This window comes from Leptopilina boulardi, unplaced genomic scaffold (genome assembly GCF_019393585.1).
Source record: "Leptopilina boulardi isolate dan_hultmark-lab unplaced genomic scaffold, ZJU_Lbou_2.1 LbouV2_278, whole genome shotgun sequence".
Classification (NCBI taxonomy): Eukaryota; Metazoa; Arthropoda; class Insecta; order Hymenoptera; family Figitidae; genus Leptopilina; species Leptopilina boulardi.
Window position 1 is genome coordinate 386738 of NW_026137838.1, and position 27939 is coordinate 414676.

The following is a 27939-nucleotide window of genomic DNA, read 5'->3' on the forward strand; positions in this document are numbered from 1 at the left end:
TATATATATATATATATATATATATATATATATATTCAAAAACCTTTCCTTTATAAAAGATTTATAGGTTTCTTTCGATTTAGGTAAAAATTATTGCATCCCAAAAAAGAAAATCGACGAAAATTTCTTTCTTTTTTCTTTTTTAGAAGCTGATTAGATTTTAAGTGTTTTTTATGTGTGGTTACAAGTACTTTTCTTCTCCTTTAAATTTTCTTTAAATGTCGTTTTTCACGATTAGATCAAAGTAATCTTGCCCCTAGGTAAAAGACGTAAATTTAGTCTATCTGTTAATGGTTTTATAATTGGAAATTATCTTCGTCTATGTGTGTTGTTTTTTTAACTAAATTTATAGTTTTTTTTTCATTTTGATATCATTTAAAGAGGGGCAAAAACGTCGATACGATAATGGCTTTTAGATTTTTTTCAAAAATATAAATTTCCTTTTTCTAAAAAAATTTGACTATTTAAAAAGATTTTGAAAATTCCAATTTTATTTGTCGATTACGTCATTTTGGGGAAAAAAATTTTTAAAACACTAAAAGATATTAAAAAAACAAAAAAATCCCCCCTTGAGAAACCGTTAACTGTAAATAAAGGAAAAAATAATTTTACTGTTTATTTTTTAATGTTTTTTAAAGTATTTAGTTAAATTTTAACCTTTTAACCATAGGTGACAAAGAAGAAATGCAAAATATATTTTTTGAATGAATTTACTGACGACTTCCTTATCGCTTCCTGACACACAAATGTGTGTATACACTTAAGAGTTACTGAAATTCCATGCATGCCATATTAGAATGAATTTCATGACTCTTTGGTGGCAAATTTCTTCATTAATATAACTATTACAAAAAAAATTTTTAAATAGAAGAAATAGACCCTCATTAAAATGATATTCCATTAATATTCCAAATAAATTCTGAAAAAAATCCTCCTAAATTGCACGAAATATTCCATTCACCGGGAATATTCTATTGGAACATTCGAAACATTCCTTTGGAATATTCCATGAATATAAAAATATTCCGACTTTTGGAGCGATCCTAAGGAATGTTCCAGTTGAATATGAAATATTCAATATTCGATCGGAATATTGATGGAACATTCCTCAGGATCGCTCTAAAAGTCGGAATATTTTAATATTCCTGGAATATAGTTGGATTATTCCAAATTTTGAAACAGAAAAAAAATCCTCAATGAAAATACAACAGCAAACATATATAACTTGCGTTTAAGAATTATCCGTGAGGTGCGGCTTGTTTTCGATCAAGAAACTCTCATGTTAACTTGTATGTAAACGATATATGTAGCAGTATTCTTTTTTTTTAATGTTTCATGCTCAAAAAATATTCTTTATAACAACCGTTATCAAGGTGAATTTTTTTTTTTTTTTAATAACGCATAGCCGGAAATGTACAGAATTCAAAATAAGGAAGTGACGTATATATATCTCATCGAATTGTATACATTATAGTCTGATTTCAATAAAACATGCAAAATTTTATTATGCATAATATTGTAGATATATGCGACGAGAAAGAAAAAATTGCAGTACCATTCTTATATGTGGAATATTAAATTCAATATCATAAAATATTTCAGTAATATTATATAGGAATATTTCTAAATAATATTAATTTTATATTTCAATGAAATATTCCAACACAATTTTCCATTTGAATATTCTAATATATTCGAAAGAAATATTCCAAATGTCGAATATTTTAATATTCCTGGAATATTAGGAAGATAGATTCCATTTACATTTCTGTAAAATATTCCAAAAATATTAAAATGTCCGACCCTTGGAACGTTGATTTTGAAATATTGTTGAAATATTCCACTGGAATATTAGAATATTTTTATATACCTGGAATATTCAATATATATTACTAGAATATTAGAAATATTTTTTTTAATAATTCTAGAATATAAGAAATTTTTTTTTTTATTTTTCTGTTATATTGGAAATATTTTTTTTATATTTGTAGAGAGAGGAGGAGGAAATCATAAATTTACAAAATGAAGATATTCGAACTGTGAGAATACATATATAATTTTATATATGGATGAAGTGTTTTCTTTGCAATAAAACGAAAATTTAATTCGTTCAGGTTACGCGAGATTTTAAACATGAAACGAAAACGATTATTATTGATCCTTTTCTTTAGGTCAATATATATATATATATATATATATATATATATATATATATATATATATATATATATATATTCATTGGTTATGACCCTATGACGCATTAACACATACTTTCAATGAAAGTTATATGCACCCTCCGCATGTAAGAATGCATCGGATTAAAAAAAAAAAGAGCATCATTCGAATGCTCGAACCGTGAAATTAAGGGATCGTGTCCCCAAAAAGTTTCGTACGAAATATTACACCTTCAATTCAAAAATTTATATGTCAATTATTATATTTATTCATATATGTATAATAAATACAAAATTGAGGGAAATAAAATTTTATATTTCTTTTTTTACTATTTTATAGAATAAAATTCTTAAGTTCATGATTTTTTTTTATTTACTTTAATAATCTCTTTCAAAATTCTAAAAAAAAATATTTTTTTCAATTATAAAAAATAAAATAAGTGGTAAGAGAGAAATATTCTTTTTAATTGGAGAATTTTTTTTCTTAATTTGCAAATGAAACGTAACACAAATTTAAATAAAAAAAAAATATTTTTTTTTCCAAAAACGAAGAATGAGGGGAAGAAGTGATTTATTATGAAATTAACTACAGGGGAATAAAATAGACAATGTATATTTGCAACGGAACATCATATGAAGAGAAAGTATATATATATATATATATATGTTCTATTAAAACAGCATCTTGAATAATAATCAATCACATTATTTCAAAACATGCGCATATTTCGAATCATAAATTTTCCTATTGTCATAATAAGTCATTTTATATGCACACTAAATGAAGAATATTCAGCGAAATATATTTATATATATATATATAAACAAAAACCATGTACATGAGAAAATTTGTTTCACCAAAACTTTTTTTTTTGCTTGAAAAAAAGTTTTAAATTTTTAATTAAAAATTTTATTAAACCAAAAAAATATTCCTTTTTTATTTTTCCTAAAAAATATTCCTTTAATATTCCTTTGGGAATATTTTTTCTTATTCCTAAAACATTTACAAAACATTTACAAAAATATTCCAATAATATTTCAATAAAATAGCTAAAGAATATTCCAAAAACACTCCAACGAAATATTCCAATCTTCCAGTAGAGTATTCCAAAAACACTCCAGTTGGAATATTCAAACCTTCCAATGGAATATTTCAAAAAAACACCCCAGCGAAATATTAAAATCTTCCAATGAGGTATTCCAAAAACATTTCAGCGGAATATTCAAATCTTCCAATGGAATATTTCACAAACACTCCAGCGAAATATTCCAATCTTCCAGTGGAGTATTTCAAAAACACTCCAGCGGAATATTTTGTGCTAGCTGTACGGAAAATTAATTTTTAAAAAAAGAGAGAGAGAGAGAGAATATATTCGCTGGACCAGGAGACTGACAATATTCACCAACCTTCATGCTGGTATAATATTTCGATAAAGGGGAAGGGGGGAGACTTATAAACAGCGTGGTTTCCTCCCTTTGCTATATGTTTATAAGAGGAGACTCCCTTCTTTTATTTCCCCCTCCCCCCAGCCCCCCTTGGCCCTTTTTCAAAGAATGAACTGCGATTCTTGACGCACCATCTTTTTTTTTTTTTATTTTTTTTTTAATTCTTTTTTCGCTTCTTGTTCTCCTGGCACTCCTTTTGATAACTTTTATGCTCGCGCATATATGAGACTTCTGTTTACCACATTGTTCTTTCTCCCACAATAAGATATGACTTACTATGTACATATACAGTTACAAAATTTCACCCATCATTAATCTTATACACGAAAAAAGACGTGAGGAATTTTTATATTTTAATCAAGCTGCGCGCGCGAGCATGCTAAAAAAAATATAAGACAAAGAAAATATTTATTTCTACATGGCGAAAGAAACAAGTTGTCAAATTTCTCATGGACCATTTTTTTCTCTGTACATACAAAAAAAAATAAATAAATAAACATACATATTTGTGTAATAATAACTATCCGGTAGTGATTAATTTTTTTTTATAAAGGTCATTTTGACCTAGTGAGCCGAAATTTGGTAGAAATGTGTGGGTATGGAATATTTCAGGAATTTATTTTTGGAATATAATATTAAATAAATAGTATACTTGTATTCCAAAAAAAAGTCGAAAGAGAAATATTATATTATATTCCAAGAATAATTCGTCGGTAATGGCTTTGGAATATTTCTTTGGAATTATTTTGGAATATCAATAGTGTGGAATATCCTCGCCAAATTATATATTATACTATTATATATTTTATTTATATGTATAAATACTCTTAAATATTTATAAATATATTTTATAATAGTACAATATATAATTTGGTGAGGATATTCTACACTATGGATATTCCAAAATAATTCCAAAAAAATAATCCAAAGCCTATATCGATACAACATTCCAGGAATGTTTTTGGAATAAAATATAAAACAAATATTATATAAATATTAGAGCTGTGCAATGTTCGAATCGAATCGAATTTTATTCGGTTTTTAATGACCCTGACTCGAATTTCGAACTTTCGACATTCGAAATGGACTGACTCGGACGTCGGATTTTCGACATTCGAACTGAACGGACTCGAATGTCGGATTTCGACATTCGAACTCGGCGTACAAATTCGAACAGTTTAATTCAATTTATTTTGCACAGGTCTAGATTTTTTCATTTTCCAGGAAAACATTCTATCTAAAAAAATCGAAAAAAATTCATTATTCTTATTCTACTGCAATTTAGGTTCAATTGGTAGCTTTTTTTGAAGGTAATACGTGTTGTTTTAAAATAAAAAAAATGATAGAAATATGCTGATTAATTTTATTTGAATTTGAAAGGGATTTTTTCATATTCCAGGAAAACATTCTATCTAAAAAAACGGACAAGTGCTGCTGTGCATTAATTATTGCAATAAAAATCGTTACTATTTTTTTTGTTACATGTTGTTACCTTAAGTTGATAAAAATCGTATTCCGGTCGTTTCCTACCACCCTAAATTTTTTTCTACACTCGATTTTCTAAAAAAAAACCAAAAAATTTCACATTTACCCCACGCTGCTGGGCATTAATTATTGCAATAAAAATTGTTACTATTTTTTTTGTTACTTGTTGTTACCTTAAGTTGATAAAAATCGTTTTCCGATCGTTTCCTACCACCCTAAATTTTTTTCTACACTCGATTTTCTAAGAAAAACCAAAATTTCACATTATTCTTATTCTATTGCAATTTAGGTTCAATAATATATAAATATATATATATATATATATAATAAATATATAATAATATAATATAAAATAATTTCTGCATGAGAAAATCGAAATAAGGAAATTTTACTATCCGCATTGTAAATATATAGTCGAGAAGCAATTTCTAATTGAATATAAGTTGGATACGGAAGCTTTTTCCTTTTACATAGCGCGCGCGATTTTCCATAAATGGCACATAAATGTGAATGCACATTTTTTTTTTTATTTTTGTCGATGAATTCCGTTCACATAAACGATAATCAACGCTTTGATGCAATAAACGCGCGCGCGGCCTTAAGGAAATAATATAAGCATTATTGCAAGGTGCAGGATAAGGGCGTTGACTGTTCATACTGCAGTTTGTTTTACGATTCTTCTGAGTGACATTTAATACTGGCCTGTACAGCGCCCCTTTAGCGCCTAGTGTATAATACCGCCGACTTTCTTATTCGTCTTTTCCTCGTATCTCTGTCTTAGTATATATATATATATATATATATATATCTACAACAATTCCCAACATAAACCACGCATGACCCCACTTCGCTGGACAGTTTTCAAAGAAGCATAAACCTTAATGACTTAAATAACAAAATTCCTTGTTATTTTAATGACTTACCGCCCAGTTAACTGTAATTAGTTCGCTGAGAAAATGATTTAGTCTTTTATAATATATTAATTCATGAATGTTTTATTGCTTAACAAGTTTTTTTTTCGCTAATCAAATATATAAATTTATATTAGAATTACTTTAAAACTATTTGAATCTATTTTGGATATAGTTTGAACCTACTTTGTACCAACGTTAAAACTATATTGGAACTAGTTTGAACCAATATTGGTCCTATTTTGAAACTATATTGGAACTAGTTTGAACCAACATTAATACTATATTGGGCCTACTTTGAACCAATATTAAAACTATACTGGGCCTACTTTGATCCTAATTTCTACCAATGTTAAAACTATTTTGGACCCTGTTAGAACATACTTTGTATCAATGTTAAAACTAGATTGGGCCCAGTTTGCACCTACTTTGAACCTACTTTGTACCAATGTTAAAACTATATTGGGCCTAGTTTAAACCATCTTTGTATCAATGTTAAAACTATATTGGGCCTATTTTAAACCTATTTTGTACCGATGTTAAAACTATATTGGTCCTATTTTTGACCTATTTTGAATCTACTTTGTACCGATATTAAAACTGTATTGGGCCTAGTTTGAACCATCTTTGTACCAATTTTAAAACTATATTGGAATAAATTTCCAGTGCCGAGGGAAATATGGGGTCCAAAGAAGCATGCGTACTTGAAAGAATATAAAGAAACGAGAGGAGGGGGTAAGACCGAAAGTGAACTCAAATGAGAGGTGAGGTGACAGGCCCAAGCGCAATACAGTGGGTCCCAGAGGCAAACAGTAGAAAAGAAGAGGGGGGAGTGGGATCAAAAATAAAGCCGCGCGCGATACTTACTCTCCTCGCACGGGATACAGAGAGGGGGGCGGATTGTTACGTGGTCGTGTGCGTTTAAAATGAAGACATTCAGATGAAGATATGATTCTGTATAAATCACCAGAAGAACCGTGTGCCCGCTTGCAAAATGTGGCGTCCCTCTCTCTCATTCTCTCTCTTTTTATACGCCCCCTCCCCCTTATACCACCTTCTTATATATTCTCATTCACTCAATTCTTTGTGAGATTTCGCGGTTGGTTTCCGAAACTTCCTTTCCACGGAAAATAATAAATTTACTTGATTCAAGAAAAGGGGTTTAACTCTGATGGTTATATACAAAATTATTTTGTAATCCGATTTAATCTACATTGAAGCTAAATTGTAGGTTTAATGAAATATTAGGCCTACTTTCAAACTATTTGGAACTATTTTGAAACTATTTTGAAACTATATTAAAACTAATTTAAATCAATTTTGAACGTACATTGGACTTATTTTGAAACTACATTAAAACTATATTGGGCCTAGTTTGAACCTACTTTTTACCAATTTTAAAACTATGTTGGACCTAGTTTAAACCAATATTGGTCCTACTTTGTACCAATGTTAAAACTATATTGGACCTAGTTTGAACCTATTTAGAACTAACATTAAAACTATATTGGGCCTAGTTTGAACCTACTTTCTACCAATGTTAAAACTATGTTGGACCTAGTTTAAACCAATATTGGTCCTACTTTGAAACTACTTTATACTAATGTTAAAACTATATTGGGCCTAGATTGAACCTAGTTTGAACCTATTTAGAACTAACATTAAAACTATATTGGACCTAGTTAAAACCTATTTTGTACCAATGTTGAAACTATATTGAACCTACTTTGAACCAATGTTACAACTATATTTGGCCTAGTTTGAACCATCTTTGTACCAATGTTAAAACTATTTTTGACCTAATTTGAACCTATATTGGCCCTATTTTATAGGTACGTTAGAACTGTATTGGACCTACTTTGAACAAATGTTAAAACTATATTGAGCCTAGTTTGACCCTATTTTAAACCCATATTTAACCTATATTAGATACAGAAACGGTATTTAACCCTAAAAATACCCCAAAAAAATATAATCCTCGTTTCGATTTGAATGAAAAATTAGTTAATTTTTAGTGTGACACAATATCAAAAAGAGGGTGGTCAACGTTATTGACGATGTGATTGGCTGTTATATGTTAGGGGAGTCATTCTCTTCCTGGTGGTCATATACATAAACGAACATATATGATACCACCTGTTGAGAGTTGTAACAGGTTTTTCGAGAATAAAATGCATAAAACAGATAGACCTGGCATGATTTTTCTCATCATATATATATATACATATATAGGACTGGTTTAATAATATTCTATACTCGTGCACTTCAAGTTCAAGGTCACAGCTATTACACATGAAACGTGTGGCCCGTTTTTCTAGTTGTTTTTTTTAATTTTCAATTTTTTATTTTTTAATCATTCACATTCCACATAAAGAATTATTAAATTTATTATCTTAATTAATGCTTCATTAATAAATTGAAATTCACCTTGGGTATATGTATAATATTTATATGTTGACATATAAATATTAGAATTTTATCATTATATTTATATATATATATATATATATATTTTTTTTTTTTAATTAAATTTTTTGAAATTAATTATTGGAAGGTTTTTTACTTACTTTATTCGGAACTGACTGGTGGCGCCGCAACAAAATCTGGAACTGTAAAAAAAATAAAAAGTTAATAAAGAGTTATTTATATGTGTGTGGAATATTTCATTCTCATTCGGGAAATATTCCATTGGAAGATTTGGAACGTTACTTTGGAATATTCAGAACGTTCCCTTGGAATATTCAGTTGGATCATTCGTAATGTTCCTTTAAAATATTCGGAACGTTACTTTGGAATATTCCATTGGAACATTAGTAATATTCCTATGAAATGTTTCATTAGATCCAATGTTCCAATAGAACCTTCCGAAGTGACGTTCCGAATATTCCAAAGGAACATTACGAATCTTCCAATGGAATAGTCCAAAGTAACGTTCCAAATTTTCTAAAGGAACTTAACTAATGTTCCAATGAAATATTCCAAAGGAACGTTACAAATGTTCCAATTAAATGTTCCAATTGAATATTCCAAAGGAACGTTACAAATGTTCCAATTGAATATTCCAAAGGAACGTTACGAATGTTCTAATTGAATAGTCCAAGGGAACGTTACGAATCTTCCAATGGAATATTCCAAAGTAACGTTCCGAATTTTCTAAAGGAACTTACCGAATGTTTTTATGAAATATTCCAAAGGAACGTTAAAAATGTTCCAATTGAATTTTCCAAGGGAACGTTCCGAATGTTCCAATGGAACTTCCCAGAGTAACGTTCCGAATATTCCAATGGAACCTTCCAATGTAACGTTCAGAATATTTCCAAGGAAGGTTATGAATATTCCAAGGAGACTTTCCGAATGTTCCAATGAAATATTCCAAAGAATTGTTTCGTATATTCCAAAAGAAAGTTCCAAATATTCCAATGGAATATTCCCGGAACTGAAATGGAATATTCCGTGCTATTAAAAAAATACAATTATTTTTCTACGACCGGGAGTTTTTTTTATAAAAAAAAACTAAAAAACTAAAAAATTGTATATCTAGGAGAAAAAAAAATTCCTTTTTTATTTTTGAATTTTTTTTTCGGCGTTGAAAAAATGAAAAAGACGAATGGTTCGCGGTGATTCTTTTTACTAAGCGAAATATTCCTTTTAAAAGTGTACATGTATTTAAACTGGCGTTTAACATAATTCATCTACTCTTGCCTCTCGCGCGGTTCCTCTATCTTTCTCACATATTGCACTCGCTTATATTATAAGACCTTATGTCGCGTGTCTGTCGCGGTCTACGTAAATCCTCTATCCTCATCGAACCCCCTTTTAATGCATTTTTTTTCTCTTCTCTTCTCTTCTCTCCCTCTCTCTTTTTTTCTCGTACTCTAGCTCCAAAGATACATATTTACGTCAACGGTGCCACGCGCGGTAGTATAAAACCCTCATATAAATGCAAAGTACGAGCCTTATACACGAAGAAAACCGGTACGGTTCCAAAAAAAAAAAAGAAAGGGGAGAGTGAAAGAGAGAGAGAGAAAAAAAAATTCTAAATGAATGCCAAGCTCGTGCGGGGTTAAAAAAAAAAAAAAAAAAAAAAAAAAAAAAAAAATTACTCAACGAACACAAATTAGTCACTTTGCAGAATGATTATGAAATAGGTAATAGCTCTGCTGCATTTATAGTTGTAGTGAATATGTACGCTGTGATAAATATAGTTGAGGGTGAGGCGCAATCGAGATTTAATTTATAATTATGAAGTTGAGAATTTAAGAGATGTTCAAAATTTAAGGGAATACTCTCTTCTTTATCAATCTGTCTAATATTAAATGCAGCGCCTTAATATGTTATAACAGCCATCAAATTATATGGTTCTATGTGCTATATATGTATAATGAAAATAATTATATTTTTGAATATAAATAATTTTAAAATTCCATTTACGTTTTATTTATTTTATGTTTTATAGATAAATATATAATTATAATAAACTGGAAAAAAATTTATTTGATTCAAATAAATATTTACTAAAACCAAATCAAAGAAAAATGAATTTAAATAATTTTAATTTGAAATTAATTTTTATTTTTCTTTGAGATTCTCTTTGTGCGATGTTCTTGAATTTTTTTTTTTTTTTATTTGGCTTCCACTCCCCCACACATATATATTTATTGTTTCATCTCTCCCGACACAAAGATTATTAATGATCTCATCTGAGAGACGCGCAGGTATAACCTATAAAGTGTCAGGGGGCGAGACAATAACGAAACTGACACCTCTTGCCAATTCATCGACGCTTCTTTATAATATTTGCTTTTTATAATAGAGGTCATTCCAGTCTGAGAATTTCATTCTTTCTATTTTTATTGGCAAATTTTTTTTCAAAATCTTTATATAAAAAATAAAAAAATATCTATCTCTATTTGATAAAAATTAGGAAAAGTTAGGATTTTTTTAAATTCAACGAAAATCAGAGGCCGAATATATTTAAAATACCTTTTTTTTTGTTTTACTAACAGATAAAATGAAAATTTAATTTTTCTTTAATATTTTCAAATATGTAGTAAAAAAAAAGTAACTGAAAGCTTTAATTTTAAAAAAATCCTAACTTTTACAATTTTTATCAAATAAAGAAAAGAAAAAAAAATAGGCATTTTCAAATTTCGAAAAAAAAGTCAATGAAAATCTTACATGGAATGCCCCATATATATTGAAAGAGAAAAAAAAATTCATCGCAGTTGACTCAACTAATCAGCGAATAGAATTGGATAGAGACCCTTTTCATTGTTGTTTTTGGCCGCGGACCTTCTGAATTACGAATATCATCTCCTCTGATTCATTACCACCATTCTTTTTGACCTTGTTAATATTTTTTTTTCTTTTTAGTTATTTTAATACGCCCACTTTTACGAAACTAATATTATAGCCTGTGAGGAATTTTTTTTTTTTCAATCTCTCTTTGCGAATAGGGTTGGAATTTTCTTCTTTTTTTTTGTAAAAAAAAAAATATTTTATAAATTGTATTTTAAAAATAAAAATTATTAAACTATTATTATTGGTTTCCTTGCGCAAGATATTACAATAAGACTTTTGCTGATATCATCTTGGTATCTAATAGTGATTTAACTGCATGTATAAGGCATATATATATATACATATGGGTATATGATTAGAGGCAAAATAACGCATTAATAATCGAACTGGACCACACAGGGTTCTTATAGTGTTAAAGCGATGTGAGCAAAAATTTTTAACGTAACTATATGGTAAGTTATTCGTAGAAAAATAAATTTTGTTTAGTAAAAAGTAATAAATAAAGGTAAAAAAATAAAATAAATATATAAAAAAAAATAATAAATAATAAAATAAAAAAAAATAATAATAAAAAAATACCAAATAATAATAATACAATGAAAAAAATAAATAAATAAAGATAAAATAAAAAAAAATTAAAAAGAAATAAAGGATTATGAAAAGTGTTTATTGAGTGCTGCGTTAGCTCAATTGGTAAGAGCGGCTCAAGTGGAAAGAAGTGGGTAGGCGGTTCGATCCCGGTCAGCGGTGAATATTTTTAAAAATTCTAAAAAAAATTTAACATCGACCAAAGAAGGTAACGAATAATATCAGACAAATTTAAATTCTATAATGTATGTTTAGATAAACATACTCGAATTGAATAAAAGAAAAATACATAAATTCACAGAGAGGACAAAAAATAGTGAAGTGGAAAAAAAAGAATGAAAAAATAGAACAAAGAACAAATGAAGAAAAAATAAAATTAAAAAAAACGACAAAAGGAATAAAAAAAATAAAAAGACGACAAAAGGAATAAAAATTAAAAAAAACGACAAAAGGAATAAAAATTAAAAAAACGACAAAAGGAATAAAAAAATAAAAAAACGACAAAAGGAATAAAAAAAATAAAAAAAAACAAAAGGAATAAGACAAAAAAGAAGCTGATAACAGAAGTTAGGAATAAAAATAAAAAACAGAATATGGAATAAAAATGAAGGAATAGAATAAGAAAGCATAAATAAAATATGGAATAGAATAAAAAATAAAAACAAAAAAAAATAAGGAATAAAAATTAAGAAATAGAATAAAAAAATAGAATAAGGAATAAAATATTAAAGAAATAAATAAGAAGCAGAGAGGAACAAAATACCAGAGAAAAAGGAAATACAGAAGCGGAAACAGAAAGAAATAAAAGTAAAGAAGCAAAAAAAGAATCTAAAGAAAAAACAAAAAATAAAAAGAAACACAGGAAAAGTAAAGGAAATTGAGAAAAAATACAGCAAAGAATAAAGCAGTAGAAATTCAACAGTAAAAAGAAAAGTAGCAGTGAATTATCAAAATAAAAAAAAAGCAAATGGAAAAATTAAGAAAAAAACCAAAAATTGATGAAACAGAAATAAATTAAAATTCCTATTTTAACTAAAACGAAAATTAAAAACAATTAAAAAAATGAAAATTTTGATTTAAAACTCCAATAAAAAATAAAAGCAAAAAAAAACCACATCCCTCTGACATTCCAATTTCCGATTATTTATCCATATAGAGACTCACAGCCGATAGATATTCTCTCTGAATCTTTTTTGATGTTTTTAGTTGTCATCAATCGCAGCTTTTATTATTATGAGCCAGAAGCTCGTAAAGAAACGGCGCGTATGAAGTATCATATATACTCAGTGTGGGGTGGGTATAATGCAGCATCCACGTGTAATTACTGCGTCGCAGGGAAGCTTTATGGCCGAGCACTCCACGAGTATTAATTTTCTCTCGCGCACTATGGTGGCCATAGGAGTGCAGTACATACATATATATATATATATGTAGTATATATCTACAACTATAAAGATTAAAGCAGTGTATATACATACACTTTGGCCATATAGGAAATATATAGGAGAACACACAAGAGAAGATGGTGAAAAAAAAATTACAAGATAAAGAAAGAAAAATGGGAAAAAAAAAATAAAAAAATTTTTTTTTTCTATATAGTATGTGTGCTAGTGACGGCGCCTACAAATGGCAAGATTGCCAAGGGACTTTTGCGCGATTTAATCGGTCGTTTCGCCCTCGTGTGCCCATAGTCCTCAACCTCTTCAACTTACTCGCAAACATATATATATATACTGCCACGCGGGTATATATATATATATATATATATATATATATATATATATATATATATACTGCCACGCGGGTATATTTATTATCGTAACCAGAGGTGGAATTCCCTAGCATCTATGATTTGCTGTAATTAATGACCGACTACCCAATGGAAAATGATTGTCACTAAAACTTCAACTCTCTTCTTAAAGCAAATTGTACGGCAGCTAAAATTATTCCCCTTCTCTGTATGAGCTATAATCATTAGGAGGAAGCAAAGAAATCATAAGCTGTTTGTAAATTTCTTTTTCCCTAACGATTTGGGTTTTTTTTTAAGCGAAGAAATGACATTTATATATGGAATAGACACACATACACACCTACGTGTGGAAAATTGTTCATTAATTCTAAAATAACAATAATTTAAAATGGTAAAATTGTCATTTTTGATATGATCATTTATTATATGGTGACAAATTTGGAATTGAATATTTAATAGAGAAATGTAAGTGGAAACTGATAAAATCTCATCTTCCTTTCCTCATTTTTTTTTTACTTTTAGTAGAAAATGAAAAGGTTTTGCAATTTGAATGAGAAATTATTATTTTTAATTATCCTAACTCAATTGTTTTGTATTTTTATTGATTTTTAAATTTGATCACGATTTTCGCGAAACTAGATCACGAAATTAGGTCACTATATTCACAAAATTAGATCGCGGATTACACGAAATTAGATCACAGATTCGCAAAATTAGATCGCAAAACTAGGACGCGTATTACGCGAAATTCGATCGCGGATTCTCGAAACTTGGTCGCGGAATTCGCGAAATTAGGTTAGGGAATTAGATCACGGTTTAGCAAAACTAGGTCGCGGATTACGTGGAATTAGATAACGCATACGTGAAACTAGGACGCGGAATTCGCAAAATTCGATCGCGGATTCGCGAAACTAGATCGCGGAATCCGAAAATTAGAACACAATATTCGCGAAATTAGATCACGGATACGTTAAATTAAATCGCAGAATTAGATCACGGATTCTTAAAAGTAGGTCGCGGAATTCACGAAATTAGATCAGAGATTTGCTAAATTAGATCACGGATTCGCGAAACTAGTTCGCGGATTACGCGAAATTATATCACAATATGCGAGATATTAGATGACGGATCTGCAAAAATAGGTCGCAAAATTAGATCACGGATTGGCAAAACTAGGTCGCGGATTAGGTGGAATTATATAACGCATACGCGAAACTAGGACGCGGAATTCGCAAAATTCGATCGCGGAAACCGCAAGATTAGAACACGATATTCGCGAAATTAGTTCACGGATAAGTTAAATTAGATCGCAGAATTAGATCACGGATTCTTAAAACTAGGTCACGGAATTCACGAAATTAGATCAGAGATTCGCTAAATTAGATCATGGAATTAGATCATGGAATTAGATTACGGATTCGCGAAACTAGTTCGCGGATTACGCGAAATTATAACACGATATGCGGAATATTAGATGACGGATCCACGAAAATAGGTCACAAAATTAGATCACGGATTGGCGAAACTAGGTCGCGGATTACGCGGAATTAGATAAGGCATACGCGAAACTACGACGCGGAATTCGCAAAATAAGAACACGATATGCGGGATATTATATGATGGATTCGCGAAAACAGGTCGCAAAAATAGATCACGGATTGGCAAAACTAGGTCGCGGAATTAGCGAAATTAGGTTCGGGAATTAGATCACGGATTGGCAAAACTAGGTCGCGGATTTCGCGGAATTAGGTTCGGGAATTAGATCACGGATTGGCAAAACTAGGTCGCGGTTTTTGCGGGATTAGGTTCGGGAATTAGATCACGGATTGGCGAAACTAGGTAGCGGAATTCGCGAAATTAGGTTAGGGCATGAGATCACGGATTGGTAAAACTAGGTCGCGGATTACGCGGAATTATAACACGATATGCGGAATATTAGATGACGGATCCACGAAAATAGGTCACAAAATTAGATCACGGATTGGCGAAACTAGGTCGCGGATTACGCGGAATTAGATAACGCATACGCGAAACTACGACGCGGAATTCGCAAAATAAGAACACGATATGCGGGATATTATATGATGGATCCGCGAAAACAGGTCGCAAAAATAGATCACGGATTGGCAAAACTAGGTCGCGGAATTAGCGAAATTAGGTTCGGGAATTAGATCACAGATTGGCAAAACTAGGTCGCGGATTTCGCGGAATTAGGTTCGGGAATTAGATCACGGATTGGCAAAACTAGGTCGCGGTTTTTGCGGGATTAGGTTCGGGAATTAGATCACGGATTGGCGAAACTAGGTAGCGGAATTCGCGAAATTAGGTTAGGGCATGAGATCACGGATTGGTAAAACTAGGTCGCGGATTACGCGGAATTAGATAACGCATACGCGAAACTACGACGTGGAATTCGCAAAATAAGAACATGATATGCGGGATATTATAGGATATAATAGGTCGCAAAAATAGATCACGGATTGGCAAAACTAGGTCACGGAATTAGCCAAATTAGGTTCGGGAATTAGATCACGGATTGGCAAAACTAGGTCATGCATTTCGCGGAATAAAATAACGCAGCCGGAGAAGGTAAGACGCGGATTACGCGAATGTAGATCACGATATTCGCGGAAGTAGGTCGCGGAATTAAATCACGGATTCGCTAAACTAGATCGCGGATTACGCGGAATTAGAAATAATAAAAAATAAATGAAAAACAATAATAATAATATAAAAGAAAATTGGAAAGATGAAGAAAAAAAAAGTGAGAATATTGCGTATAGCTTCTTTAACAGGTATATGGATGTACATATGGATTTGTTCGCGTTCCGTGGTAGGTATATTATTCTTGAGTATATGCGTCCGCGATACGTCCGATAGGGCGTTACACGAGCATAAACAATTGTGCATAGGGCCTCGCCCCTTCCGATGTGAGTGCAATAAAACTATATAGATGAAGGTTGAGAGAGGGACTCTCTTCTTTGCAAAATCCTTCATATCCACCTCCTCAGGCCTTCAGGTCAAAAATATCCAAGTGGAGAACGCCTGCGATATTTCAAAGAGCTGTGGGGGTCGTATGTACTGCCCACAAAGATCTTTCGACCTCATCGATGATCAACATACACAAACACAAATATATATAAATATATAAAATACAATATTATAATTATTATATATATATATATATATATATATATATATATATATATATATATAATATTCCAAATAGCACGGAATATTACATTCCCGTTCCGGGAATATTCCATTGGAACATTCGGAATATTCATTTAGAATGTTCCATTCATATTCTAGGAATATGAAAATGTCTGATCTTTAGATTGTTTCTTTGAAATACTGCAGGAATATTGCTATGGAATTCCATAATTTTATAATTTACAGTGTAGTAAATAAATAAATATTAACATAAATAGTTAAATAAGATTTATTATAATATAATTATTATAATATAAATCTTTTTGGCTATTTAAATTTTGTAATTAACTTTAAGAAATTATTATTTAAATGACTTTTCTACGCCTTTGCCATTGAACGGGCAGTTATTACACTAATTTTGCATGACTAAGTCTTTGTATTGTTATAAACACGAGTCACGATAGTCACGATTGTCAGTAGTAAGCGCCCGCATGATATGTTTTTGCAACCGTTTATAATATATATAATATACTTTCATCGGGATAAATTAATCGATGTACCTACATATATGCAAAGTCGATCGACAATACAAATAATATCATATTATATATTCAAGGAGCAAACCAGGTGAAGGATTTATAATTAGGGGGGAGGGAAAAAAAGCAGAGAGAGAAAGAAATAGAATTTTGGAATACTTATTAAAACTAATTAAAAATTCAATTAGAAAACTGTCGAATGTTCCAATAAAATATTCCAAAGGATTGTTGTTCCGCTTATTCTAAAGAAATGTTTCTAAATGATCCAATGGAATATTTCAAAGAAACATTCCAAATGTTCCAATGGAATATTCCAAAGGAACTTTCCGAACGTTTGAATTGAATATTCCAAAGAAACACTACAAAGGAGTGTTTTAGATTATTACAAAGGAATATTACAAGCATTCCAAAGGAATATTACAAGCATTCCAAAGGAATATTACAAGCATTACAAAGGAATATTCCAACTATTCCAAAAGAAAATTCCAAGTATTCCAAAGGAATATTACAAGCATTCCAAAGGAATATTTTAACTATTCACAAAGGAAAATTCCAAGTATTCCAAAGGAATATTACAAGCATTCCAAAGGAATATTTTAACTACTCACAAAGGAAAATTCCAAGTGTTCCAAAGGAATATTACAAGCATTCCAAAGGAATATTCCAACTATTCCCAAAGGAAAATTCCAGGTATTCCAATGGAATATTACAAGTATTCCAATGGAATATTACAAGTATTCCCAAAAGAAAATTCTAAGTATTCCAATGGAATATTCCCGCAACGTAAATGGACTATTTCGTGCATTTTTTTGTGTTATCTGACTGTAAAAAAAGATAGGAAAGGGTAGATTCGAGATTAGGATCATTTGACTGAATAACCAAAAGATCCGGAAGGTAAATCCGGTGTATCCTGGCGCGCGGTACCAAAAGCCTTATTCTTCCAGGAAGCTGAAAGATATTAATCCAATCGAATTACGCGCACAGTGAAAATCAACAAGGAGGGCGGTGGCTCCAACTCTTTCTCTTTCTCTCTCGATATATATATATATATATATATAAAAGAAACCAGACAATAGCTGCACCGCGAAATGTAGTGGACAAACAAATAGCCAATTAAAATTCCGGTTACACTGTGAAACATATAGCTGCTGCTGCTGCTGTACCGCATTGTGAATCGACGCGGCATGCGCGCGAGTCCCAGATATCGGTTTACTGTATAGCAAAACGTGAGAGAGAGAGAGAGAGGGAGAAAGAGGAGAAATTGGTTGCACCCATTGCTGATCCTGCTACTTGAGCAACTTCAGAGCTACTTTGCGAGTTTCAAAAAGTTTTCTTTGCGGACATGTTTCTCTCTCTCGGCGTGTGTGTGTGTGAGAGCCACTAGGCGCAAAATCTTATCCTCGGATCATCGTTACCGATGAATCGTGAGCGCGCACGCGGTTTCGCTGATTTAAATCCTCTACTATATGTATACATGATACTCATTGGCTGCTGAGGCGCGTCTCAACGCCGGAAACGAGATCTCTTTCACATAAAACATGTCGTTTTGTGTAAAGAAAATAAAAAAAAAAAATTTATATATATTTATAAGGCCGCAAGGTGGCTGTGAATTTACATCCTAGACGATGCTTAATTGTAACACGCAAACATCGCTGTGATATATGTATAAATTTTTGATCTTATCTGATACATATAATTTTATTTCAGAAAATCTGCTATTTTAACTATTTCTTTTCTTTTTTTTCACTTTGTTTTTTTCTTTTTTTTCAATTTTTTTTCTTTTTTCTATGTTTTTTTCTACTTGAATAAAAATATTTTAAATCTTTCATTTAATTGGAGTCAATTTTAATTCTGATAACTTCAACAGAACGGGATAATTAATTCACGTTCCAGGAATATTTGGAATATTTTTACAAATTTCATTTTAATATTTCAATGGAATATTACAAAGCAACGTTCTAAATATCGTATATTTCGTAATATTATTGCAAAAAAAGATATAATATTATTTGGATATATTCCCAATGTTCCAGTGGAATATTCTAATAATATGAATAAAATATTTCATGCTATTGGGGATATTTTATTGGAATATTCAAATGGAATATTGTGGAAATGTTACAGTAATATTACGCAATAATATTTCTACAATACAGAGAAATAATTCCACGGAATATTAAAATATTTTTAATAGAATTTTATGTCGAAATTCCATTGGAATATTATGAAAATATTACAGTAATATTATGCAATAATATTTCTACAATATTCCAAGGGTATAATTCCAAGGAATATTGGAATACTTTAATACAATTTTACGTTCAAATTCCATTGTAATATTATGAAAATATTACGCAGCAATAATAATAGTTTTAAAATATTCCAGGGGTATAATTCCAAGGAATATTTGAATAGAATTTTATGTCGAAATTCCATTGGAATATTTTGAAAATATTACAGGAATATTACGCAGTAATATTTCTACAATACAGGGAAATAATTTCACGGAATAATAAAATATTTTTAATAGAACTTTATGTTAAAATTCCATGGGAGTATTGTGAAAATATTACAGTAATATTACGCAATAATATTTCTACACTATTCCAAGGGTATAATTCCAAGGAATATTGGAATACTTTAATACAATTTTACGTTCAAATTCCATTGTAATATTATGAAAATATTACGCAGCAATAATAATAGTTTTAAAATATTCCAGTGGTATAATTCCAAGGAATATTTGAATAGAATTTTATGTCGAAATTCCATTGGAATATTTTGAAAATATTACAGAAATATTATTACATAATATTTCTACAATATAAAGGAATAATTCCATGGAATATTGGAATATTTTAATAGAATTTTATGTCAAAATTCCATGGGAATATTGTGATAATGTTAATATTGAAAAATAATATTTCTATAAAATATTCCTGAGAAATGATTTAAAATTAATTATTTCAGGAATATTATTTTAGATTCTCGATCAAGATATCTATATAATTTTTTTTTTCGATTCACACATATGCTTTGAAAGTGTATAACATTCCCGACACACATTCAATTTTAACGTTAATAATTATCAGAAAAAATGACGCTTTTAAACGTAGCTATTCATCAGCGTCCGATCGATATATATATATATATATATATATATATATATATATATATATTGGCTAAATGTGGTTTAGCGCGGCAAACAAGATACCATCGAACACCCGTCCTTGTTCGCAGAGTTATTGAATCGCGTCAAATAAAATACGAGCCAATAATGTTAGGTATATTAAATAGTTCTGCAATTATTTTCTTTTTGATTTTTATCTAATTCACACGTTTAGTTTATAGTTATTCACTAATCACAAAATTATTAAATGTGACATTTTTTTCTATACCCCAATAGGCAATTGTACACTAAGAAAAAAAAATTTAGTGTTTGCAACAAAATTGTTTACTTAGACAATTTTGGTTCTTATAACCAAATTTTGGTTCTTATAACCAAATTTTGGTTGGCTGAAAAAATGTCGTAGAGTTATCTCAACCAAACATTTGGTTAGGCCAACAAAATTATTTGGTTGAACATTTTTAAATTCCAACCAAAATTTGGTTTCGACAACAAAATAATTTGGTTAATACAACAAAATAGTTTAGTCTAAAAAACCAAATGATCGTTTGTTGTCCTAACCAATAAAATTTTTAATTTTACAAAAAAAACTGTTTATTTGATCAACCAAACATTTTTGATGACCTAACAAAAAAAATTTGGTTGAGGTAACCAAACATTTTTATAATGCCAACAAAAAACACTCAACCAAATTTTTTTATTGATTCAAACAAATAGTTTGGTTGCTTAAATATACCAACAAAAATTTTTTTGTTGGCCCAACCAAATTTTGATTACTCTGACTAAACATTTTTCTCAGTGATAATATTAAAAACTAATTAAAATTGTTGTAAATAAAAATTCTCCTTACCTTAATGGTGTCTGCACCTTAGATCGTGAATAGTTTAGCATATTGCAAAAACACGTGCACACAGCAGTAAAAATCTGAAAAAATAAAAAAAAAACATTTATAAAAATTTGAAAAAGACGTATTAATTGTTCCAATCTGTCTTATATTTTGACAGAAAAAAAAATAAAAAGAAGGAATGCAGGGTTAACCTTGTTTTGAAATCAGAATCAATAAACGACTTTTGTGAATATTTAAAAAAAAAAAAACCTTTCAATGATTAATGTGTACGCCTTATCATAAAAAAAACCATATCCGAGCAAAATGTCCATAACAGCAGTGAGCGCGCGCTCTCTCTCTCGCAAGTGTATGTTGTAGCCGTTGGACACCTGGAAGATCGATCGCTATAACTCTCTCCCCAATATTTCTTTTGGCCTGGATCTCAGCAAATGAAGATAAAAATAAAAAAAAAAAAAAGAACAAGTTCAAAATTGCATCTTATGGTGTTTTAAAGTACTTATTTTTTCACGCCCGAAGTGTATTAAAAAAAAAAAAAAAAAAATTGCAACCAAATTTTATTCTCCATTTTATTCACTAGATATTTTACAAATTTTTTTTCATGTAGAAATTGCATTTGTCGATTTTCATTTTCTATTCTTATTTATTATTTTATTTCCTTTATGCTTTATTATTTTATTTTTTATTATTTTATTATTATTATTATTATTTATTATTCTTTTATAATATTATAAATAATAAGTAAAATTATAAAAATAATTAATAATAAATAAAATAATAGAATGAAATAATAAAATATAATATAATAATAAATAATTAAGGGGTTAGGGGTAGTCAGAATTTTCAAAAAATCAAATTTTTTTTTTTTGCATTTTCGTTAAGTAAAATATCTTAAAAATAATCTCTGAAAATTTCAAGTTAATCCGATAATTCGTTTTTAAGTTATTCGACAAATAACAAAGAGAGCTCGGGCCTTTGAAAGCGTTCGGGAGCGCTTGCAGCTAGTGTCAGCTGCAAGAAATCGGCTTTTAGGGTTCTATTGTCATCGATGAACTCAGACTTGGGTATATGTAGTAGTACCTAAATTAATATGGCCCAGGAATAGATGACTCGGTGTAAGTAATTTAATAATTCGTTTTTTTGTACGTAAATCTAGTGTGAAACTAAACGCGTTTTTCTCAAAACTATGTTTTTTGAACTGGTGACAACTATAACTCGAAAACCGCTCAGTCGATTTTAATGAAATTTATACAGCTTTTAGAATACATAATAAACTCGGGCCTGATCGAAGGATTTTTTTTTTTTTGAAAAATTTCGATTTTTTAAGACCAATTAACTGTTGATTTTTTCCCAAAAATCTAGACAAAAATTTCCTGAGGCCGCCATTTTGTTAATTTTTGAAAAAAAAAAAAATCCTTCGATCAGGCCCAGGATTATTTATTTATAAAACTAATTTTTTTTATCCGATTGATTTCTGATTAATCTCCAAGGACTTATGATTGTCACCGCAAGGACCTTTTTTTGGAACTGGGTTAACACAAACAGCTGTAACTTCGGAAATAAAAATTTTTTTTTTTTGAAATTTTCGTGACTTCAAGTCAAAACATTGTTTAATAATACCATATTACTACTTTTGTAAAATAAAATTATTTAATAGCAAAAAAAAAATACTGAAAATTCTCATTTTTTCGTGCCTCTGACTACCCCTAACCCCTTAAATAATTTGAAATAAAAATTAAATAATAATTTTTTTCTCAATGATTAATTAGAATGGAAATTATTGATTGTAATTTTTCGTACATACAATGCATATACAGGTGGTACATTTTTTTTTGGCAAAGAAAAAAAAAAGAAGTTTATAGCATTAAATATGACATCATGACTTAAATATTATCATCAATGCATTTTGGAGGTGTAAAAAAAATTGAGAAATGCCGGAAGGCAATGGAAGCATTTTTTTTCCATGTGAAACGTCTGGTAGAGCAATTTTTCAAGGCGGGTTATATGGCCACCATTAAGGCGCACACTGTTTTGTACCAATATGTTACCCAACTTCGATTATATGTATATATATAATCAGAAGCCTACCTGCGGCTAATTTGAAATAAACCTTACAAATGATGTAAATATTCCCATATGTAACATATGTGTATTGTCAAGAAAAAAAAATTCAAAATAATTTAAAAATAATCTTTTAAAAAAAAATTCCCTTCACATTACTGGAATATTCAATTGGAATATTGGGAATATTACCGGGGAATATTATTTCCATTTTCCAAAAATATTGAAATAAACGGCATTTAGAATATTACTTTGGAATATTCCATTGAAATATTATAGGAATATTATGGAATGTATGGTAATATTCCACTAGTATTTTGTAAGGAAATATTCCCATGGAATATTGTAGAAATACTACTGTATTTACTGTGTAATATTATTTCGAATATTTATTCCAATGTAATATTCTACTAGTATTATGTGGAATTATTCCCCTAGAATATTTCAATGGAATATAATAAATATTCCTCTGGAATATAATAAAAATTCCTCTGAAATATTCCATTGTGTAATATAAAAAATATTCTTTCATGTTTTTTTTAATGAATATTCCATTAAATTTTTTTTTATTCTTGGAATATAAAAAAACTGAGGTTTTTTTATTAAGAAAATTAGAAGAAATTAGAAAAAATAGATAATATTGAACACGAATTTTTGTGAATCATAAATTAGGATGGAAACTCGTTAAGACAGACGATACATGAAAAGTAGAATATTAGGTTTCGATAACGATAAATCTATTTCAAACTTTCTGAAGTACCGTTTTCATTGATTCCTTTTTAAGGAAATGTAAATTAATTTAATTATATTTTATTTTTTTTAGTATTAATTTTATACTATTAACAAATATATATTATGTCAATGTTCTATTTAAGATTATTCTAAATTCTATTTTCATTTTTGGGAAAAAATAATTTTCTCTATTTTTGGAATATTTCTTCTTTAATATTCTTTGAATATATCCTTAATATTCCCTGAATATTTCTTCTCTAGCATTCTTGGAATATTTTCCTAATATTCACGGAATATTTCTTTAATGTTCTTGGAATATTTTTGTAATATTCCCTGATTTCTTCTTTGATATTCTTGGAATATTTCTTAAATATTCTTGAATATTTTTAATATTATTGGAATATTTCTTAAATATTCTTGAATATTTTTTAATATTATTGGAATATTTCTTTTTATATTCTTGGAATATTTTTATAATATTCTCTGAAGATTTATATTCTTGGAATATTATTTCATCAATATTCTTGGAATATTTCTTTTTATATTTTTGGAATATTTCTTCTTCAATATTCTTGGAATATTTCCTTAAGATTTCTTCTTTAATATTCTTGGAATATTTCCTCAATATTCTCGAATTTTTTTTTAATATTATTGGAATATTTCTTTTTATATTCTTGGAATATTATTTCATCAATATTCTTGGAATATTTCTTTTTATATTTTTGGAATATTATTTCATCAATATTCTTGGAATATTTCTTCTTCAATATTCTTTGAATATTTCCTAAAGATTTCTTCTTTAATATTCTTGGAATATTTCCTCAATATTCTCGAATTTTTTTTTAATATTATTTGAATATTTCTTTTTATATTCTTGGAATATTTTCTTAATATTCCCTGAAGATTTCTTATTTAATATTCTTGGAATATTTCCTCAATATTCTTGGGAAATAATTTTTTTTTTCAATCCTTCTTTTTGATAATTTACAAAAAATAAATTTAATTTAAATTCTTATTTATTTATTCGACCTTCTTCTTTTTTCTCACGAGCGTAATTAATTAAAAGATTAAAATTAATTAACGATAATATTTAAATATATATTTATCTCTAAAATGAGAGTTGAATTTATGAATGAATTGCAAGAGTCTCGTTTATGTATAAATATTATGTAGAAAATATCATTAATCAGAATTTAAAAATAGTATATATATATGTGTGTGTGTTTTAGTTATTAGATCGATGAGAGCCTATCTTCAAGGTGCTTTAGAATCGAAGGATGAACGTTAAGAGCTGTCATTATAAAGAGTATATAGCTTTGAAAATCGGTCTTTGAGACGACCAAACACAGAGGGAGGGGGAATTAATGATCTCCTTAATGATTTAAAACATGTCATCGAATGAGCATTCGTCCAATTTGAGAAATTCAACAAACATGCTTGACGAGACAAAAAATGTAGTAGCAGAAAATTCCAAATTAAATAGTGATAGCGACTGTAGACTTCCTAGTGACACTGATGTAAGTAATGATTCAAACAAGTCAATTTTAATCAGGTTGAATATCAATGCTAAGTCACATTTATTTATATATATATGTGTGGACACATTTTATCAGAAAACTTGTTTTTACATGCTTTCACGAACAAATTTCTATTTTTCTATTTTTTCTTTTTTGAAATGTGTCACAAAATATATTTTATCACATTTATTATTTTAACCTTATTTAGCGATTTTTTAAACAAAAATCATTATTATTATTATTATTATTATTATTATTATTATTATTATTATTATTATTATTATTATTATTATTATTTAAATTATTATTTTTTATTTTAATTATTTTCGATAATAAAGTATTATTGTAATTATATTTTTCCCTCTCTTTTTTATTTTTCATCACAATATTTTTTTATTGTCATTTATTTAATTTAATTTTATATTTTAATTTTTTTTTACATATTCCAAGAATATTTTTATGGAATATTTTAAGGAATATTACATTATTTCATTTAGTAATATTTCATTAAAATTTCCAAATAATTATAACTTTAGTAATATTTCTGAAATATTCCACTATAGATTTACGATTATTTATATGAAATATTCCACTAAAATTATGGAATATTTATATGGAATATTCTTTTCAAACTTTAGGAATATTTGTATAAAATATTCTATTATAAGTTTGGGAATATTTATATAGAATATTCTTCCAATACAACTTTAAGAAATATTTATGAAATATTCCATTTAAAAAAAATTTAGGATTATTTTATAAATTGTCGCAACATTAATTTAATGTAATGTTTTAATTTTTTTTTCTTTTAGGCTGCAAATTCTGAAACAGTGACAACGACAACAAAGAATGCATTAATAAGTTCACAATTAGGACCATGTGAAACTTACCCACACAAACTAAAGGTTTCCATCATTGGTGCCGGAAACGTGGGAATGGCTTGTGCCATTGCTATTTTGATGAGGGTAATTTAATACAAAATCTTTATGCGTAAATTATTCTTCAGTGATGTGTTATTTCACACTTATTTTTTTATACAAAAATTAATTTTAAGAATAAATTTTTATATTTAAAAAAAGAATTTAGAAAAATACATTTTAAAAAATATATACGTTTCTAAATATTCATAAATATTCCAGAATATTCCTTGGAATATTTCACAATATACCTTGAAAATATTTTATAATCCTCCTTGGAATATTTGACAATAGTTCTTAGAAATATTTTTAAATATTCCTTGAAATATTCCATAATATTTCTTTGGGAATATTTTATATATTAATCTTTGGAAATATTGTGGAATATTTTCGAATTAAATATTTAAATATTAATTTTAAATATTTTTCAAATACAGATGGAATATTAAAAAAAACATTAATGGAATATTTCAAAAGAAATGGAGAGAATATTCCAAAAAAGATATTAATAAAATATTCTAAAAAAAATTTGTAAAATATTCCATAAAGGAATTGATGGAATATTCCAAAAAAATATTAATACTCTATTCTAAAAAGAAATTTGTGGAATATTCCGTAAAAAAATTGATAGAATATTTAAAAAAAAGAATTATTGGAATATTCTGAAAAAGATATTAATGGAATATTAAAAAAAAATATATATATTGTAATGTAATATTCCTTTTGGAGTATTGTGTGAGTAAATTGTTTAATCATGATGTATTTAAATATGTTGGAACAGAGAATAGCGAGTGAGATTGTTTTGGTGGACAAGCATGAGAAGGTTAAGGCTGAGGCTGAGGACATAAGACATGCTAGTATCTTCCTAGGAAATCCTTTAGTTATCGGGGCCAAAGGTATGCATTTACCGTTCTAAGTAAGCTGTGAGTATGAAATGTTCGTGCAAATCAATTGTTTTTCTTGTTGAGTTCTCTTCATCTCCGATTCCACCTCACTTCACCTCCTCATAGACAGAATATCATGAACTCAACTATGAAAAATTATTTTTCACTTGTTTAACAAGAGAAAAACAATTTGCATTTTATCAATACAAAATTTATTATTGTATTTCATTCTTTTATCAATTATTATTATTATTATTATTATTATTATTATTATTATTATTATTATTATTATTATTATTATTATTATTATTATTATTATTATTATTATTATTATTATTCTTATTATTATTATAATTTAGTGATTCATTTTTATTTGATATTCTTTAATATTCTTTAATACTATTTAATATTCTTGGAATATTTCCTTGAATATTATTGAATATTTCTTTAATCTTCTTGGAATATTTCCTGAATATTCATAGAAAATTTCTATAATATTTTTGGAATATTTCC

The 27939-nt window shown here is 28.4% G+C and overlaps 1 protein-coding gene across 1 annotated transcript in view; it reads left to right on the forward strand.

Moving 5' to 3' along the window:
- LOC127281755 (uncharacterized) overlaps nucleotides 1-27939 on the forward strand; it is a 115282-nt gene that overhangs the window by 58598 nt on the left and 28745 nt on the right. The window contains exons 2-4 of the mRNA XM_051305629.1: nucleotides 25338-25625; nucleotides 26438-26590; nucleotides 27324-27438. Coding sequence (XP_051161586.1) covers nucleotides 25497-25625; nucleotides 26438-26590; nucleotides 27324-27438 — 397 coding nt within the window. The 5' untranslated portion in view covers nucleotides 25338-25496. The remainder of the gene's footprint in view (nucleotides 1-25337; nucleotides 25626-26437; nucleotides 26591-27323; nucleotides 27439-27939) is intronic.